The 19,532-nt window shown below is 35.6% G+C and overlaps 2 protein-coding genes across 2 annotated transcripts; both read right to left on the bottom strand.

Moving 5' to 3' along the window:
* Nucleotides 1-394: 394 nt before the first annotated feature.
* On the bottom strand, nucleotides 395-7,070 carry LOC116135628 (probable acyl-CoA dehydrogenase IBR3). The gene is made up of 17 exons (XM_031421340.1): nucleotides 6,642-7,070; nucleotides 6,430-6,564; nucleotides 5,757-5,897; nucleotides 5,503-5,634; nucleotides 5,132-5,317; nucleotides 4,771-4,848; nucleotides 4,460-4,573; nucleotides 3,924-4,022; nucleotides 3,699-3,816; nucleotides 3,000-3,223; nucleotides 2,664-2,858; nucleotides 2,170-2,312; nucleotides 1,892-1,976; nucleotides 1,602-1,811; nucleotides 1,023-1,175; nucleotides 732-836; nucleotides 395-610 (listed from the first exon to the last, which is right to left on the bottom strand). Exons 1-17 carry the CDS (start codon nucleotides 6,774-6,776, stop codon nucleotides 419-421), a joined length of 2,445 nt encoding a protein of 814 aa, XP_031277200.1. The 5' UTR covers nucleotides 6,777-7,070; the 3' UTR covers nucleotides 395-418.
* A 1,431-nt stretch (nucleotides 7,071-8,501) lies between these two features.
* Nucleotides 8,502-14,147, bottom strand: LOC116135571 (sucrose synthase 2-like). The gene is made up of 15 exons (XM_031421278.1): nucleotides 13,911-14,147; nucleotides 13,674-13,806; nucleotides 13,184-13,335; nucleotides 12,712-12,904; nucleotides 12,317-12,435; nucleotides 11,970-12,186; nucleotides 11,709-11,804; nucleotides 11,413-11,586; nucleotides 10,747-10,863; nucleotides 10,472-10,638; nucleotides 9,920-10,144; nucleotides 9,290-9,611; nucleotides 8,941-9,185; nucleotides 8,702-8,840; nucleotides 8,502-8,540 (listed from the first exon to the last, which is right to left on the bottom strand). Exons 1-15 carry the CDS (start codon nucleotides 13,973-13,975, stop codon nucleotides 8,502-8,504), a joined length of 2,403 nt encoding a protein of 800 aa, XP_031277138.1. The 5' UTR covers nucleotides 13,976-14,147.
* Between the last annotated feature and the right edge of the window lie 5,385 nt (nucleotides 14,148-19,532).

Genomic DNA, 19,532 nt, shown 5'->3' with positions numbered 1-19,532 from the left:
AATTTATCAATTATAATTTATCAGATAAGACCTAAATAACACTTATTATAAACTGACTAATTGTTAACTACCACATTGTAAAAGAAAATTTATAAAAAAAAATTGTAAATATAACATTTTCCTTTATCTTAAATCTTAATACCAAATTTCCTTTAGTTTCTAGAAATTAATATAAAGCACTTGTACCTATAACAATACGTTAATGCTCGAAATCAAACGCAGATGACTCCATATTTATTTGTTTCGTTCATCCCAGTGTCTGGTGATTATTGTTTGGTCTCATTCTGTCGTTTCAGAAATATACGACTTCCCCATTTCGAAGTATTTTATAGCCTTTTCCCTCTCTTTACAGAAAATTAAAAAAAAAAAAATAAAAAAAAAATTGGTACAGATAATTCGTTATCCCTCTCTTCGATTTTCAAAGCTTAGCTCTCTGTAACTCTAACTTGGCAATGGTACCCAAGTGGACTTCATCAGGTCCATCTGCGATTCTCAAAGTTCTTGCTGCGGCCCAGAGATGTGACAGAACGGTGTCGGATGATACACCAGCTGCACCATGCACTTGGATTGCCATGTCCAGGACTTTTAGTGCCGTGTTTGGAGCTGCTACCTGCTCCGTGCAACATCAAAACCATTATTAAAGAAAATTCACACATATCTTACGTGGCTGATTGAGATATCAAAGAAAATAATGAACTTGGATTCAGTTCCTGCATTCAAATGGTGTTCACCTTGGCCATTGCGAGGGTTCCACGGGCTTTCTTATTTCCAAGCCGATCGAGCTGGTCAGCTGCTTCCAGCACTAACAATCTGGTTCTCTCCACTTCTATTCGACACTGCATCCATGGCCATTTACAAACACCAAGGGCATTATCAAACAAGCACAATGAAGCTATTTGGTTTATAATACCATGTGAAATTCCTTCTCCCAGGTGTTTAGGACAGTATTAATTCCTTTTTGAGTGTTTGACAGCAAAATTTTTCAGGAATTATCTCCAATCGGGAGCTAAAAATGAGATTACCTTGGCAATATCTGAAAGGAAAGAACCATGCTCAGCAATAAATTTCCCAAAAACTTTTCTGCTAAGAGCCCTCTGAGCCATCAACTGCATGCCACGCTCAGCTGCTCCGATCAGTCTCAAGCAATGATGCAGCCTTCCTGGGCCTAGTCTACCCTGTAAGAAAGTAAACAGTATAAGATATAAAAAAATTATCTTGTGGGGTCAACACAGTCCCTATTCCAGTTCCAGTCACAAAACTCATCTAATAGCCACATTGCCTGAGTCTCAGACTTGGTTGAGAAATAAATTCAGCAACCTTTTCTATTTTTCTTAAGAGACATGTCACAAATGTAATCTTCAGACTCCTGGGTTCAAGACGTGCCTGTACAGCACATATCTACTATATAACATTGGGATCAAAATTTGAATCTCATCTTCACACTTTAGTCAAGGCATAAACAACTTCACCTAGAAAATCCCCCAAATCCAAAACATCCTCCCAAAAGGAATAAATTCAAGAAATAATATGGAAGGCAAGTGCCAAGCGAAATGCAAAAACAAATCCATCATGTTAGCACTGAAGATAAAGAACAACTTTACCTGGGCAATCTCAAACCCATGGCCTTCTCCCAGTAGAATATTCTTTGCTGGCACACATACATTGTCAAATGAAATTTCCGCATGTCCATGAGGTGCATCATCAAAACCAAACACTGTGAGTGGTCTCTTAATGTGTATGCCTGGAGTTCGTATATCCACTAAGATCATTGACTGCTGCTTATGCTTAGGGGCAGAGAAGTCAGTTTTTCCCTGCATATTGATCAGATCATTACTGGCAATTAGATGAAAAGTTAATAAAAATACTCCAGCCATGCCATACTTGTACTAACCATGACTATAAGAATTCTGCACCTAGGGTCCATGGCTCCACTGGTCCACCATTTGGTTCCATTGATAATATATGAATCCCCTTGTCTGAAGAAGTACATAGACATCTATAAATTATTTAAGCCAGAGGACCATATGAATCACAGGTTAATCTAAGATGAAAAAAATGAAATATACTGCCTATAGATTTTCCACCTTTTTCTATCTTAAAAAGGGGGTTGCTATCAGAATCACCATTCAGAAGTTTTAACTTCTTTACAAAAATGCTGCAAAAAAATACCTTTTAATAGAGCACTCAATATTGGTTGCATCAGAAGATGCAACCTGCGGTTCTGTCATTGCAAATCCAGATCGAATCTTCCCTTCAAGCAATGGAATAAGCCATTCATGTAGTTGTTCTTCATTCCCATAACGCAATAGTACCTACATGAACAGCTTACTTACAAGCACAAAATAAAGAAACATTGCATAAAATCAATACTATAAAATGCAAAGAAATAAACGATGTCATCCTTCATGTCTGGACAAAGTTGAAGCAATAAAAAGTCTATCTTGCTGAGAGAATTTAAGCTACTGATACAATGTATCACCTAATAAGATCATGCAAGTGACTACAATCATTTTCTACTTGCTAAATTTTATATTTCTGAGAGCATATCAAGATAAACTTTTCTAGGCTAAAGACAATCTGCACTTCCGGAGGCAAGGCAATACGGTGATCATCATAGCAATTGATAATTCCTAGATAATAAAGAATCTGGAAATGATTTTTACCTCCATATTTCCTGTATCAGGAGCACCACAGTTAAAGACCTGCGGAGCCCAGAGAGAGCGACCCATGATCTCACAAAGATATCCATATTCAAGGTTTGAGAGACCTGCTCCAAGCAAGGAATTGTATCCATCATTAGAGAAAGCATGTCCAACCCCTTTAAAAATTAGTTTTTGCACCCTAGCGGCACTGTCAAACTGCACAAAACAGAAATTCATAGGAAAAAGAAAATATTACTGATCAATCTCTTTCGAGCTAGGAAGAGCAACATGAGCGAATGGACATAAACCGAAATTTGGAAAGAAAGAAACATGACTAGAAGTGATCTGGAAACATACAGGAATCCATAAGTTCCATAAACCCTCTTTCTTTGCCAGCTCCTTTAACCTTTCCTCCTCAGGGTGAACTGTCCAACGCGATTCAGACTGAGCAAGTTTAGAGAACTCTCTTTCCATGGGGTATATGTGTTCTTCCATGAACTTAATCAACTTGTCTCTCAATACCTTAACCCTTTCACTGGGAACAAACCTCCCTCTTTCCTCTGAAAAGCCTTTTGACACATCTACAGAAACAAACAGATTATAGAAATGTAATATTGGATAAAATCAAATTTAAGAGAGTGAAGAACACAATTACGAAAAAAAAAAAAAAAAAAAAAAAAAAGGTGAAGGACATAAGAACACTGCATTGCATATCCATTACACTCATGACTCTTCTTAGACATAAACCCAAAGCCAGCTAGAAAAAGCCTAAGAAACCATAGAGAGTTGGACATTGAAAATCACCAATTTCAATGAAAGAAGAAACTGTGCTATAGTGAAACTAATAAATGTCAAACAAAGTCTTAACAGAGAATCGAGTGGTGAACTTACCAAAACATCCCCTCCTATCACATATATATTTAAAAAAAAAAAAAAAAAAAAAAAAAAAAACCGATATTGGAAGTCGATGTCTTTCAGAACTCAGAAAAATAAGCATGATGATATGCTCAAAAAATAAATCCTGAGACCAATGACACTGAGCAATGGTTTAGTTACCAGATGGAGGGAACTCAGGAAGCACAGATTTCCTCGCAATAAAAGAAAGTGCAAAATCTATAAGACAGTTAGCTCGAACTCCTGAATTCTGAGCACGTTCACCTCCTGAAGCATTACCCTGCATATCACAGTAAATAATATAAGATATGTATGGATTGATCCTCCATAACAAAAGCCTAATCAAATTTAACATTCAAGTACGAACTCTTTTTCTTCAAAGAATACCATAAGCCATCTATTATATATGCCTGTGAAAATTGATGCCCCACGGAACAGGGCAAGCGCAATATAGAACTTCCATGCTACAGCAGGCCATGGTTTTCCCTGCAACATAAGTGTTATAAGTAAGTTCTTCATAAGGAGTAATGCCTGTCAAATAATCAAGACCATTATTTAAATAGAATTATTCATTATTTTCAGCAAGTAAATCCCTGGTTCACATGTAATTAAAGTGCAATACATCAAACAGACATCATTTTCCATTAGAAAACATTTGGAGTACTTCACTCTACAAAACCTAATCACTTAAAGATCAGTACCACTTAGCTGCACCGACATGATGTATGCTTACTGTCTCCTCACATCTAGTAGACCCTTTTTGTGGTAAAAAGAGAACCACTTAAAGAATCTTCCAAATGAGTCCTTAAATACCTCTTAGGCAACAATATTCTATGATAAAAATTTAAAAGAGAAAAAAAAAAAAAAAAAAAAGGTAGAGCACAAAGATGGCATTTTAATCAAAGCTGCTTAATGGGTCTTACAGCTGCGGAACAGTAGTCTTCCAAAAACTCTGCCTGTGAGGGAATCCCTTCTGGAATTCCAGTAAGTTCAAAACCTTGATCCACTCCTCCGTTCCCATAATCCACAAGATAAGGCTGCCAAGAAAGGGAACTAGTAATCAGTTAAAAAGGGTCAACAACAAAAACTTATAACATGACAAAGATATATATGTCAATTAGCAAAAAGAAAGCTTCAACAGAACAGAAAGGCATGTGAAATACAGAAACAAGAAAAGATAATAGAGTCTAGCACGTTCCATGACAAAACTGATGTTTAAAAATTGGCTTAGTACCAGACAACTGTATGCAACATCAGACATCTGGTTTCCAAGAGTAGACAATTCCCAGTCGAGAATACCAATCACTCGATCCTGAACCATTATAAATAAATCATCAGATCTGCAACTCAGATTATGTAAGTTCTTCTGAGAAATTTCACATATTTTGAGCTTTGACAAAATCAAGAAACAGTTGAAGTATAAAGAGCAATATATCCCATGCCAATTTTCTCTGATAATTAAATGTCAGACTGGCAAATTAGAGCTAATCATCATATATTGGATAAATGAAATACATATAACACCAAGTTATATATAAAAAAAAAAAAAAAAAAAATTACAATTTGAATTAATTAAGACTTTAGGAGTACTAGACCTCAATGGGATGAAATACAAGATTATCAACACGGAAGTCCCCATGAACTAGGCCTGCTGTTGTTCCTGTTAAATCTTCTGGTGGAACATTTTGACGTAACCAATCAATCAACTGAAACATTTTTGGATTGCTAGCAGGTTTCCCTTCAGCAGTTGAAGCAATGTATTGCTTAGCCCACCTCTCTATCTAAAATAAGCACAAAATTCAAAAGTGCTACTTAGATTTAAGAAACAATATAGTATTCTCATTTATTGCACTGTAATCCAATTCTATTAAGAACACAACCTTAACTCAATTCATGAAACTATTGTGTAAAATTAAAATAATAATGATGCATTATAACAGCCAAAACTTTCAAAGAGCACAATCACCTGCCGCTTACAATAGTTGTCTCGCCGTCCATATCTTCCAAGACCAATGGCATCTACGTTAGCTGAATGTACAGAAGCTAATGCTTTTGCAGTTGCACGATATATCGCTCTCCTCCTTTCCGGTGCCACACCCTAATCAAACAGAACAGTAATTTCAAGCTTTGAAGCCCAGACCAAATTCTTCAGTAATCAGAATCAAGTCTTTGTATTACAAGTTCAGTTTGACGATCAAAGATAAAGACCAAATGCATTACCGGTAACTTAGCGTCTATAAAAATACGCCCTTCCAAAAATTCCATGATGTAAAATGCAGTTCCAATAACATTTGGATCAGTACACAAACAGAACACTTTCGGAACTGGAACTGCAGTATGATCACCTAATGCACGGAGTACCTGTCACATCAAGAATTTCAAAATTCCTCAGCTAATTGATTACACGAAAAAACTGAGAAAGGTTTTTAAAAAGTGGCCATGTGATTTTTAGACCTGTCAGACTTCATAACTAGTGTTATTAAAATAGCTCATACTCTATAGTAAGAATTTTTCCGGTCAATGATATTGTCATAGTTTCTTCTTCTTCTTCTTCACAAAAAAAAAAAAAAAAAGTAGTGCACACTCAAATTACAATCTTATTATTGAAGAAGTGTTTCGAGATGTAATAATTATAAAAATCTGATAAATGTCAAATTCAACATATATTTCAGTAGACAGAAAATGCTGAAAGTACTGTTGGTAGTACTTTTTGTGGAAGATGCTTTCCGTTAAAAACTCTTCTTTTATAGAAACGCTTTAAAAATGCATATATATCTACCTTCTCACTCTCCCATGAATACTTCCAAACACACTAGTAGTTAAACAGTAGATCAGTACCAAATGAAGTCGATATAAAAATACAAAAAGGAATATGAAAAATAATCAATGTCACCTGAAACTCCCGGTCAACAGCGTGAGCAGACGGGAGCAATTTGCCGGGAGGCTTCTTCCTCAAAACGTACCTTTTCACTGTGGCTCCCGAACCTGCTTCCAACAGAAACGTCGGATTCGATTGTCCATGCCCAAACTAAACCAAAACACAAGTAAATACAGAAACAAATTAAGAAATCAAACAAAATTAAAAGAGAGAGAGAGATAAATAACCTGAGAGACTTTGAAATGAGAAGGAGATGAAGGGAAGCCAGAGACATTAGCAGAGGCGTAACGCAGCAAAACGTCGAGGTCAAGCTGGTGAGCTGGATGGACTTGGCTCACCAGATCCCCTGTACGGCTCGCCATGGTAATTTCTTGATCAGATTACTACAATCAACTAAATCCAACCAAACAAGCAGTCGTTGAAATAAATAAAATAAATCAAAATCAAAAGAATCTTCGAATATCTTCCTTCTTTGTCTTGTTCTTTTAACAAAATTCTTAGAAAAGACCGAGCTGATAGAGCGAGAAATGGAGGCTAATCGGTGGCGGGTAGTGCTAAGAAAGAAGCCCGAGACATCGAGAACGGTCGCTTGTTGAAGATTTCTTTTCAATTTTACGAGATTGTTTTTATTTTTATATTTATTTATACAATGATAAAATTAATTAATCGGAAGGATTGCATGCTTGGCTGTTGGCAACGAATTGAGAATTGGGAAGTTTGAAAGCTGAATTGACTATTCTCATAACTGTGATGCGGTGCGGTATGTAATTTTTTCAAGTGATACATATCGAAGATAACGATAAAGATTTTTATATTCTTTAAAATATCCAAGCCCCTGGCTGATACCGTGTTTTCCTATTTGTATTAAAAAATAGATTATGTATTTGATTTACTGGGATTATTATTCTTAATTTCTTATTCTAAAATGAATCTAAATCAAATAATTTTTTTTTTCTTTTTTTCTAAAAATGAAAAGGAGGGAATTGTTATCCAACTCTATTCAACTCAAAATATTTTTTTTCTATCTCTTCTTATTTCTCTCTTCTGCCAATATGAAAAATTAATCCACCCAAGACCACCACCACCTATCAACAACCACTATCACCCAAGACCACCACCACCTATCAACAACCACTATCAGTACTGCATGACCAATTAAATTTGGCCAATCGTATATCGATCTAGCTGAGAACGACCAGATTTTGGCCGAGTCAACAACTAGATCTCTAACCAGAAACAACCATATTGACACATGACTGGTTAGATATAACCGATCATACACCGTTCTAACAACTGGCGTTCGATGATGGTGGCCAGTGTTCTCTTAAGTGACTGATGTGCTTTAGTTAATTTTTAAATTTTTATTATAAAAATGTTTAGCTAAATTAACAAATATAAAGGTTAAAAAATTAATAATTAATATTTTCAGAAAATATTCCAAACAACTATTCTATCTTAAAAATCGTTTTAAAAAAATATATCAAACATCTATTCCAACATTTTATCCAACTCTGATATAGTTTTTAGATATTTTATCAAACACATTTTCAAAATGTAATCATATTCGATTTAATCTAATTCTACTCAACTGAAAATATTTTTTATAATAACATTTTTCAAATAATCTACCGCCCAGGCCAACTAATCCATCCTCAAATTTAACAGAAACCTTATAAATAGAGGACATCTTCTTTACATTTTTCATTGTTTATTTACAATATAAATTATAGTTACATCTAAAGTCAGCATTGATTTAATGCCTGAAAGTGCGCCATATTCTAACTTTGATTACGATTGCAAGCTAAAAAAGTTATCTAATTATCCAGGACTGCCCTAAGCTATTGAGATAATTACTGAGCACAGACAGGCGCTTTGAAGACATTTATGAGGCATACAAGTAAAAACTCACACTGAACCTGACGCATAACAGAATAGAAACTCTCAGTGTATATCAAAGAGGAGTCACCACATTATTCTACTAAATGAAAGACAAATTCACAACAGAATCAACAACTTGACAGATAACTTATGGAGAAACCAGCTGCAGAAGCACACACACAGCTAACAGCTTCCTCTTCAGATGAAGTTCAATGCTGCTCGTCCACTGCTAGCGGAATGGACTTCGCCTGAATCAAATTTAAAATACAAGCAATGATAAGATTTCAATCTCAAAGTATCGAAAAGGTTAATAATTCAACACACTTACTATCCACTACAATTACAGGTGAAGTTCATTGTGAAGAAATTTGATGGTAAGAAATTGGCGGGAGAAAATAAGATTACTAACCAGATCCCGAAACTTGAGGATGTAAAGCATCTCCAGATACCGGCGTGTCTCTCTCCTCTCAAGCTTGGACACATACTTCCAGAAGCCATAAACCCCGGCTAATGTCAGTAACCTCTCAGAATATATCTTCCATGTATACCTGCATAATTGATTTTGAATCAATAACAATCAAGTATGCTAAAAGGTTATTTTTATTAATTTTTTTTTTTTTTATGCAGGACTATCAAGAAAAAATGGACCTTTCGTAAATTCGTTTAAGCCCTCCATCGGAGATCGTGTTCCAGTAACTAGGATCCTTTGAGCACTTTTCAAAAAATTCAATAAGATTAGCAGCCATCTGATCAGGGTGATAGGGATCAATATGGAACCCTGAAATACCATGCTCAATGATCTCAGCAGGGCCTCCATGACAAGTGGCAAATGTAGGAAGCCCACAAGTCATGGCTTCCACAACTGTGAGGCCAAAAGCTTCATAGAAAGCGGGCTGCAAGAAATTAGAAAAAAGAAAAAGAATTTTTAGACATCAAACACTTAAGATGGTTGAAAACAAGTGGTTTCACTGGATTTGCACATCTATGAGTCACATACCTGCACAAAAACACCTTTTGTATCCGCAATATAGCGATATAGCTCACCATTACGTGCACGGTTCATTTGAGCTGCTATCCATCGAAACTGGCCATGCAAATTGTATTGTTTAATGAGACTGTGCATCTTTTCAATCTCAGCCATTTCTTCTCTATCCCTGGAATTCTTGGCATCGATGTAACCACCAACCACAACAAGATTTACAATTTCCCTTAGCTTGCTGCTCTTACTGTAGCACTCAACAAGCCCCGTCAAGTTTTTCACCCGATCAAGTCTTGCCATGGAAAAGATGATGGGTTTTGATCGATCATGCAACATACCACTGCACGGGGATAGATAAGTAACTACGCGTTTAAAAAGACACAAACAAAAATGTACATGCGTAGTATCTTGTTCAAGAGTATGTTGTGGTTGATTAAGTCACTATATTCTTTCCTATATAATTTGCTGAGATGGTTAAATATCCAGATTGGTACAAGGTAGCCAAAGATACTCTAAGTGATGCCTCTGGGCTCTTGTGATAATTGAAGCAATTTAAACTACGCCTTGAACATCAAGAATCATAAATGAAATGACAGATAACAGGCCGCAAAATCACACGAAATGGAACTTCAGATAGTAAGATCTTACACATGCTCATCATTCTGCTCAGGATCATACAAAAGTTCTTCAATTGGACCGTGTAGAGCAGTAAGCCTTCTTTCCTTGTCAGAGTAAGGAAAATATATGCACATGTCCGCCCCTGGGGACACGATATTGAACTTGGGATCAAAAACATCAATGCCATGAACAACTCGATACAGCCCAGGAAGCGTGAAAGCTGTGTGGCTCTCATACTGTCCAACATTATTCTTGCTGAGGTACAAAACAGAGACTGTAAGCAACTTGATAAGCAACAGAGCTAATAAAGTGGGAAGTGAAGGAAGTAGGATCTCTGAAGAACAAAGGGGCAAAGGGTTATAAGGACTTCAATAGTTGGTTACTCCACTAAATCATAATGAACTTAATTATATAGAACAGAATTTCAAACTAAAAATATAGTTTATTTGACTTCAGTAGAAGCACATTCGAAAGGCAATAGCAGAAACAAATATAGTAGGGTAGCAAACTGAGATTCAAGCCAAAGGACAATTGGTTATTTGAATTTCAATTCCATTGCAAATTAATAAACACAGAACTTACCTCCCTGCAATCTCTTGATATGTACTGGTGATAATAAAGTCTGCATTGTTCATTGCAACAAGGTCAGCAGTAAATTGACTTAAAAAGTGGTACTTGTCCTCATATTTCCGCCAATATATGTCAGAATCAGGATACTTTGTTTTCTCCAAGGCATGTGCAATGTTGCACTACATTAATAGAGCAGGAAAAATAAAATTAAAACTAGAAGAAATGGCCTCTTGCAGATACCAATTCTTTTATCATCTGAAAATAAATTAGGAAAAATCACAGCAAACCTGTGTGATTCCTAGCTTAAATGATAAAAGGGATGCAACAAGATTTCCATCACTATAGTTGCCAATGATCAGATCTGGAACACCCTGTAACTCAGCAGCAATTTCATTTGATGCATCCTAGCAACAGCCAAAAAAAGAGAGTGAAATATAACCTTTTCATGTTATGAGAGAAAGCATACAAAATATGGAACACTCGTCTGCTATTACACAGTCCACTCCTGTTTTTCTTCTTTAATAAATTAGGAAATGATTACCATGCTGTAAGTTCAGAATTCTGCACTCCTACAGCTTTTTAAATGTCAAACTTGAAAGATATAAGCTAGCCCGCTTATAATAGCTTCTATAAAAATGCATTCCAGATATCTGTTTCCACTTATTCTCTCTTTCAATCTAACATATATTGATTTTATGATAAGTTCTTATTAAAAAAAATTGCACATGATGTACTAACCTTTCAATCTTGTGTTACTAAGAATTAACATTTACATGCCCAAAACTTAAAAACTTTTTATAAATCCAGTAGTTCAATCGCATTAGCACTTCACCTACGTAATAGAATTCATAACCAAGAATCCTACAGCATCAAGGGTATGTAATCCAAGCTCTGATTTGTTAACACCAATTGGAAGGAAAAGAGAAACAAATATAACACTGTTTAGTACCTACCTCAGCAAAAGTCTCCAAATATGGCCACACATCAAACCTTGAAATCCATTTACGAAGAATACCATTCTCATTTCTAAAAGGCACTCGCAGTATGTTTGTGTGCTCTGTTCCACTTATTCTTTCTATTTTTTGGTTGCATGTCGTCCCTTTGGCATCCGGAATGAGTCGGGTAACCTTAAACCACCATTTGTTCATAAATTAATACAGCCATTTATGTAAAACTCAGTGAATGCAAAAGAGAGTGAATACATAGGTTGGCTGAACTTTTAAGTAGATGGAAATTTTAGAAAACCTACTATGAGAATTTTTGGGATGACATCCAGTCCTTGCTTTTGTATTCTAAGAAGCATCTCATTCTCCAAAGCACGCACTTGATCAAGTATATAAACGATCTGTGTATCATAAGTAACAGTACAATTTGTTATTTTCAAAATTATAGATAGCTGGAAGTACAAAGTCTTGAAGACATATAGACAAAAAAACAACACTTGATGCGTGTATCAATGTCCCCAATTTTAACTGAATGCATAAACAATAAGTAGAATTTATAAGAATACCTGCCCTCCAGTGTCAGGCAGACCCAAGACATTTGCTTGACCGAAGTAACCATGCGGAGACACAATAACGACATTGAACACCATTGGAACCCTCCCAAGAAATGTCTCCAGGGTAGCAGGATCAGGAGCCTGAAGAATATCCAAGAGAAGGTGCACCATCTCTGATACCCGTTGTGCTGTGTCGCCCCAACCTCTCTCAAAACCCATTCCTTGTAAACTACACTCAGAGTATTAAAGAAATTAAAATCTAAATAATAGGTTATTTGAGCACACAAATAAAAGAATTTCCAGAAAATCTTTATAAGAATAAATTACTTGAGCAAATGAAAATAAATAAAAGTACTTACTCAAATTCGAAATCAGAAAAAGGTGTGTCAGGATGTAGCTTAGAAAGGTATTCCTCAGCCCTCACCAAAGCAGACTGTAGTTTGGACATGCTCTGTATCCGATCATTCAGCATCATCGCCTAGACAATATAATGGAAAATTTCAAAATATTGATTTCATTGTCTGCCTTTGAAATTAACAATTAACTCTTCTTTCATTGTCATCTATATTTGAAATTGGTAAGAAGCCAGATGTAAAACAAATATTTTTTTGGAAGAATATCAATATAGCACTGTGCAATAGATTATTTAACAATACATTCTAAAAAAGTCATAGGCTTCAGGTTGAATATACATACAATAACAAGAGATATAGTCTCTACATTCAGTAAAAGCCAAAAGCTCAAGTAAACTTACATGCCCATCATGCTTGTGTGCACGAAGAAAATTAAGCAAAGGATCCAAGCTTTCTTTGTTGCGGAACATAATTGATGATAGATGACGGTTGAGGAATTGAACCCCATTGCCAATGGATGATGACCTTGTTGGTCGAGGAAATGTTGCATTAAATGGCTCAAAATCAAGTTCAAGCACATAGTTTTCATTGGACCTGGCACAAAGAAACGTCCAAATTCTAATATTGCTGATGAAATAAAAAGAAAAGTGAAATGAGACATGAAGCGGCACAAACATTGAACCCTTTTCAGAAGCTGTTTATTAAAGAAAAGAGTCCTCATATCTCAAAACTGAAATTGTCATTCCTTTTGAAAATGCAGCTCAAATCACCATCAAACATGATTTGAAAAAACAAGGCATTCTCAAAAACCAAATTCTGAGATTCAAAACAGTAGTCAAGATTTATCATTTATAAAACAGATCGATTCCTTACTGTCCATCCACGAGTTCTTCTTTGAATTTAAGATATTCTGCGACACTCAAGTGATCCACACTGAGTTCATATACATTAACACGAACATATTCCCAAACACCAGGTCTAGGACGAATTGCTAGAGCCACGAATGGAGGAAGAACTATGGCTTCCTGTGAACATGAATTAACAATAACCTTAGAAGAGAAGAAAAAAAAATCAAACAGCTAAAGGAAAAGCCACAATAAATACATATCAGATAATCAAAACGGTTATGTAAGTACACTTGTTAAAAAACTTAAAATGATAAGTTAGCACTAACTAAATGTAATTTCTGAACCTAAATTGATTCGTAAATGGAAGGTATTGATTATCAACTTACTATTTTAAGTTTCTTAATGTATTTTCTGAGTACTTCGGAACTAGTAAAAAAAAAATATAAATAAATAAAGAGTTAATGCTTGAGCATGATGTAAACTAGAAACCAGATTCGCGCTGAGTTTGGTTTGACCTGTGCAGATTGCAGGACATTCATGAAAGAGCCATCGCTCAGCTTCTCCATTCCTTCGTCTTCTTTAGCAATTTTGGCCAGTTCATCCGTCAGTTGATGACGTTGCAGGATCCCCTTTCCCTTAGCCACATACCTAAACAAAAATAAAATAAAATCTCTAGAATAAGCGTTTATATTTGTGAGATCCAAACATGCAACTGAAAATTTCATAAGAATACAGTTCAATCTGGAACTAACGTGGAAAGTAAAGAAACAAGTTCGTTTCTGTGAGCAGAAAGCGTGTCTTGAACTCGATCTCTCATGTTCCCCAAATGTTCCAACCTAGTATGAGGCGTAATTCCTCAAAAACAAATAAATCAACCAAAATCAAACCTAAAATCGGAGAGAAAATGAAAATAAAGGAAAAACAGATGGAGAAATCAAGAGGAGAAAATGTGTGGTATATATAGCCAAATAGAAGTGATAGAACCGAAGATAAGCAGGAATCGAAAAGGTGAAATGAAGCCAAAAGGAAGACAGAAACGGCCATTGTTAGTATGCCCAAGTGATAAATGTTTAGCGGCACTTGGCAATGTTTTGGAGGAAGCTCAGTTAAACCACGCAGCTTGTTTCCCTCGCTGTTTGAAAAAATGAAAATGAAACGGTGGGCTGGGTTTCAAATTTGTAACGTTCGGTTCATAGACTGTATCGCCCCGTCCAAGTCCGAGTTCGTGTAGTCCACTGACCAATTGGATCACGAGTCTCATCGGCTGGGACGTTCGGATTTGTACAAGAACCCGCCAAAATCATCAATCGGATTCCGAACCTGGGCCTGGCTTTTTCTAGGGTCCTTCTAAATACGCCCACGTATTTACTAAGCAATCCCGTGCTATATTTAAATGACAATTATAATTACGAAATTAAAAATGGATAAATTTAATAGGTTAATTAATATTTTAATTTATTTGACATTGAAGATTCTAGAGCGGACTTGAAAGAAAAATGAAAAACAGAAAAACATTCGAGAGAGAAGTAAACTGAGCTAAAGAGTCGAAGAACATAAAACTTTTATTAATTGACTAACTCACATAAACAGAAGAACGCTGCACTTATATAGTAGCTACAAGATGAACAAATTGTCACCGTATGACAATCAAGTTCTGATCTTTTACAAAACAGACCTCAAGCTTTGATCTTTTACATAAACACCCTTCTCCCTCACTTTCATACTTAATATCCTCCCTTAAACCAAAGCACTTGATATTGATACAGTACTTGGAAACACTTTCTTATACTAACATTCCCCCATAAGCTAGACACTCTTTAGCCTTATTCTACTTCCAAGTTCAGCCTTACTTTGTAGCAGCCTTTAATAGTCAACTATTAGTAGCCTTCAATAGTCAACTATTCTTATTTTGCATTTTGCACCAATCTAGAACATTTAACCAGTAAATTCTCAGAAATCAGAGTCAGAACAACTTTGTAGTAGCTTGCAACAGTCAATTACTCTTATTCTGCATTTTTGCACCAATTTGAGCATTTAACCAGTATATTCTCAACAATCAGAGTCAGGACAACTTTGTAGCAGCCTGCAACAGTCAATTACTTCTATTCTGCATTTTTGCACCAATTTAGCAACCAGAGTGAGACCAACAACTCAACACATTTAAGCCTGCAACAGTCAATTACTCTTATTCTGCATTTTTGCACCAATTTGAGCATTTAACCACTAAATTCTCAGCAATCAGAGTCAGGACAACTTTGTAGCAGCCTGCAACAGTCAATTACTTCTATTCTGCATTTTTGCACCAATTTGAGCATTGAACCAGTAAATTCTTAGTAATCAGAGTCAGGACAAGCCTGCAACAGTCAATTACTTCTATTTTGCATTTTTGCACCAATTTCAGCAACCAGAGTCAGTCTAACAACTCAACACATTTTCCAGCAATCAAAATCAGACCAACAACTCAACACATTTATCACTACTTATGTGCAACTGTACTTGCACACTTTCATCAAAAAGGAAAATCTGTATATAAAAAAAAAAATTCTGCAACACATCTAACTTGAATCTTGAACCAAAAAAAAAAAAAAAAAAAAAAAATCCCAGTAGCCATAATCAAACCAATATTTCAACACAGGAAATGGCCAACAATAAAAAACCAGAACATCAACTCAACACATTATCTGTAACCAACATTTCAACACAGGAAATGGCCAGCAATTAGAACCAGAACATCAACACATTATCCGTAACCAACATTTCAACACAGGAAATGACCAACAATCAGAACCAGAACATCAATAGATTATCCATAACCAACATTTCAACACAAGAAATGGCTAGCAATTAGAATTAGAACCAGAACATCAACTCAACACATTATCCATAACCAACATTTCAACACAGCAAAATGGCCAGCAATTAGAACCAGAACATCAACTCAACACATGATCCGTTACTCATGTTGATCATCACTAGAACACTTAACAATTTCATCAGTAGGGAGTTCAGATGTAATAGTAAGCTTGTCCTGCATCATGATAAATCTAGAGTTGGGGAGAGCTTTTGTCAACAGATCTGCAATATGATATTCAGAGGCAATGTACTGAACATTTAACAGCTTCCTAGTCACCAAAACTCTAACAAAATGCACATCTATTTCTATGTGCTTTGTGTGGGTGTGAAAAACAAGATTGGAAAAGAGTGCTCCAGCACTCATGTTGTCATACCAAATGATTGGAGTGTGACCAATATGAATTCCCAACTCTTAGAATAAGTTTTGAATCCAGACCAGCTCCGTAGCAGCCTGACTAAGTGACCTACACTCAGCCTTTGTGGATGACAATGCAACTACCTTTTGTTTTTGAGAGGACCACTGAACCAGATTACCACCTAGGAAAACATTGTAGCCACTGGTTGATCTTATGTCAGTTTCATCCCCAGCCCAATCGACATCAACAAAAGCTTCTAGTTTGAATGGCTGTGTTCTAGTAAAAAGAATGTCATGGTGTAGAGTGCCTTTAACATATCTTAGGATCCTTTTGCAAGTTATCTAATGAACTTCAGTAGGCTGCTGTAGGAATTGGCTAAGCTTGTTTACAACAAAAGCTAAATCTGGTTTGGATAGGGTTAAGTACTGCAGGTCACCAATGATGCTCCTATATAGGGTAGGCTGATCAAACAAGTTACTGTCTTCTTTTCCAAGTCTAAGACCAGTAGCCATAGGTGTACAGCAGGGTTTGGATTATGCCATTCCAACTTTTGTGAGAAGGTCTTGTGCATATTTGGTCTGAGTTAGGAGCAAACCATCTGCATTCCTTTTAACTTCAAATCCCAGAAAATATTGCACTGCCCCGAGAGTCTTTAGAGCAAATTTTTTATCCAAGTCAACAACTAGAGTTGAGATAAACTGAGCATCATTTCCTGTCACAAGAATATCATCTACATATACTAGTAGATACATGAGAATAGAATCATTCTTATAGAAGAATAAACTAACATCTGAAACTAAATTTTCAAAACCCCAATCAACCAATGCAAATTTTAATTTATTAAACCAAGCTCTAGGAGCTTGTTTAAATCCATACAAGGCTTTATTTAGCCTACAAACCTGCTTTGGATTGTGTTTATTCTCTGCACCACTAGAGTAGCCTTTAGGAGGTAGCATGAATACCTTCTCTGTCAGGTCTTCATTTAGAAAATCATTGTTGACATCCAACTATTGAATGGGCCAATTATGATGCACTGCCAATGATAGCATAAACATGATTGTAGCTGCCTTTACCACTGGTGAAAATGTGTCAAAATAATCCACTCCTGGGGTATGTTGGAAGCCCTTAGCAACTAGCCTTGCTTTGTACTTTTGCAAAGTTCCCACTGAATATAGTTTGGTTTTGAAAACCCACTTGCATCCTACCACATTCATGCCTTCTTCATAGGGAACAAAATCCCAAGTATTGTTCCTTAACAAAGCCTGATATTTAGTGTCCATAGCATGCTTCAATTCAGGACTTAGTAAAGCCTTTGTGATAGTCTTGGGTTTTGAAAGTATAGTAGGACTAGTAACAACAACTTGATAGGTAATGTACTCAAGATTTGGTTTAGAATGTCCAATTTTGGATCGGGTTAGCGTGGGATGAGTGTTCTGTGTTACAGTAGAGATATTAGGTAGAACCACCTCCAACTCAGTACTAGGGATACTATTGTGAGAAGATGATGATGCTGACTAACATTGAGTATAGTAGGACTAGTAACAACAGCTTGATAGGCAATGTACTCAAGATTTGGTTTAGAATGTCCAGTTTTGGATCGGGTTAGCATGGGATGAGTGTTTTGTGCTACAATAGAGATATTAGGTAGAACCACCTCCAACTCAGTACCTGGGATACTATTGTGAGAAGATGATGATGCTGACTAACATTGAGTATTGGATATAAGAGATAGGTTACAAGCAGATTTAGAGGAGTTGAACTCAGCTATAAAAGAAGTATTTGTAGGTGAATTATCACATAAAACTACAGGTCTTGGAGATATGTTAGAATGTAATGACCACGTTGGAGCATCAGAATGTGGAGATTGAAGTTGTTTGGCAGATTCAGAATGATTTAACTCAGTTGTAGAGGTAATTTTTGTAAGTGAATTATCACATGAAACAATAGGTCTTGGAGATTCCAGTTCAGTCATAAGGATAACTGGTGAAGGCTTGGATATGTCAGGATGTAACGGCTGTGTTGGAGCATCATATTGTGTTGGTTGTGTTGAAGCAGACTCAGTTGACTCAATTGATAACTGTTCACCAGAAGATGTTGTTGGTACATACCAAGGCACAACAGAACCACTAACGGCAGAAGTGGTTAGTGAAACAAGAGCAGTAGTTGAAGAGAAAATCGATTCCATGGTATTATGTCAAATTAAAACCCTTATCACCATTTGTCTTTAAAAATGAAAAAAGAAAGAAAGAAGAAAAAATATCTTTAATTTTAATATTTGTAATTAATTTAACAAACAACATATTTTTTAATCATATATGTTGTGTGGGAAATCCGGAGAGGATAAAATCCCCATTTGGCATGCATATATCTCACAATATGGATCCCATAATCAAAGTTGATGATCGCGCAACTCCCCTGTTAAATTGAATTTGAGTTTGTCTCCAACTTAACCATGTAATTGACATTATTTAAACCTTATTCATCATCATATTGTTTTATCACTGATCCATTGGGATCATGCACACATCCTACGTGACGCTGTTAATCACGTATCTCATATTGGTGCAAATCTCTATATCAACAATATATATACGCACAAGTATATAACATGTATAGATAAACTTATTTTATTTAGTAACTTATTATAAGATTTATGATTTTTTTATTTTTTATTTTTTTATTTATTTTTTTAAAGATCTTATTAGATTTAGCATTATCAACATATAAAGAGTGAAAATAAAATATATTGAAAGCGTTAAAGAGAAATTACATCTAAAAATATTATCATATATATATGAAAAGGCTATCAGAAACAAGTTTGATTCAATGGTTGGATCAACAATAAAATATATACTTATTTTCATAAAGTAATTTAACTCAAGAAAAATATCTCTCCGTCACGTTGGAAGGAATATTGATTTAATATTTGAAAAAGCAATTTCTTTTCTTTTTTCTGGAGAAAGGATTTTAATTTTCACCAAAAAAGAAGATTAATTATAAATAAAAGATTATGTGAGAGGAATCTAATTCACCAAGAATAATATAAAACTCATCTTCTTTCTACCTACATTGATTTGAATTTTGGAATAAATTGAACTCCCATTGTATTGGCGGTTTGAGCAGATCAATATTCGCAAATCCTTCCAAACGATTATATATAGAAGA

The sequence above is a fragment of the Pistacia vera genome, unplaced genomic scaffold, assembly GCF_008641045.1.
Source record: "Pistacia vera cultivar Batoury unplaced genomic scaffold, PisVer_v2 Contig301, whole genome shotgun sequence".
Classification (NCBI taxonomy): Eukaryota; Viridiplantae; Streptophyta; class Magnoliopsida; order Sapindales; family Anacardiaceae; genus Pistacia; species Pistacia vera.
The sequence above is the reverse complement of the archived record's forward strand: the minus strand, read 5'-3'. Positions and strand labels throughout refer to the sequence as shown.

Coding starts and splice junctions, on each gene's coding strand:
- LOC116135571 (XM_031421278.1), bottom strand. CDS start 13,975: ATGAGAGATCGAGTTCAAGACACGCTTTCTGCTCACAGAAACGAACTT. Junction 10,145..10,471: donor TATCAAGAGATTGCAGGGAG/GTAAGTTCTGTG, acceptor TTTGTACCTCAG/CAAGAATAATGTTGGACAGT. Junction 9,186..9,289: donor CAAAAGGTGTTTTTGTGCAG/GTATGTGACTCA, acceptor AATTTCTTGCAG/CCCGCTTTCTATGAAGCTTT.
- LOC116135628 (XM_031421340.1), bottom strand. CDS start 6,776: ATGGCGAGCCGTACAGGGGATCTGGTGAGCCAAGTCCATCCAGCTCAC. Junction 2,859..2,999: donor TATGGAACTTATGGATTCCT/GTATGTTTCCAG, acceptor TGTTTTGTGCAG/TTTGACAGTGCCGCTAGGGT. Junction 2,313..2,663: donor CTGATACAGGAAATATGGAG/GTAAAAATCATT, acceptor CTGTTCATGTAG/GTACTATTGCGTTATGGGAA.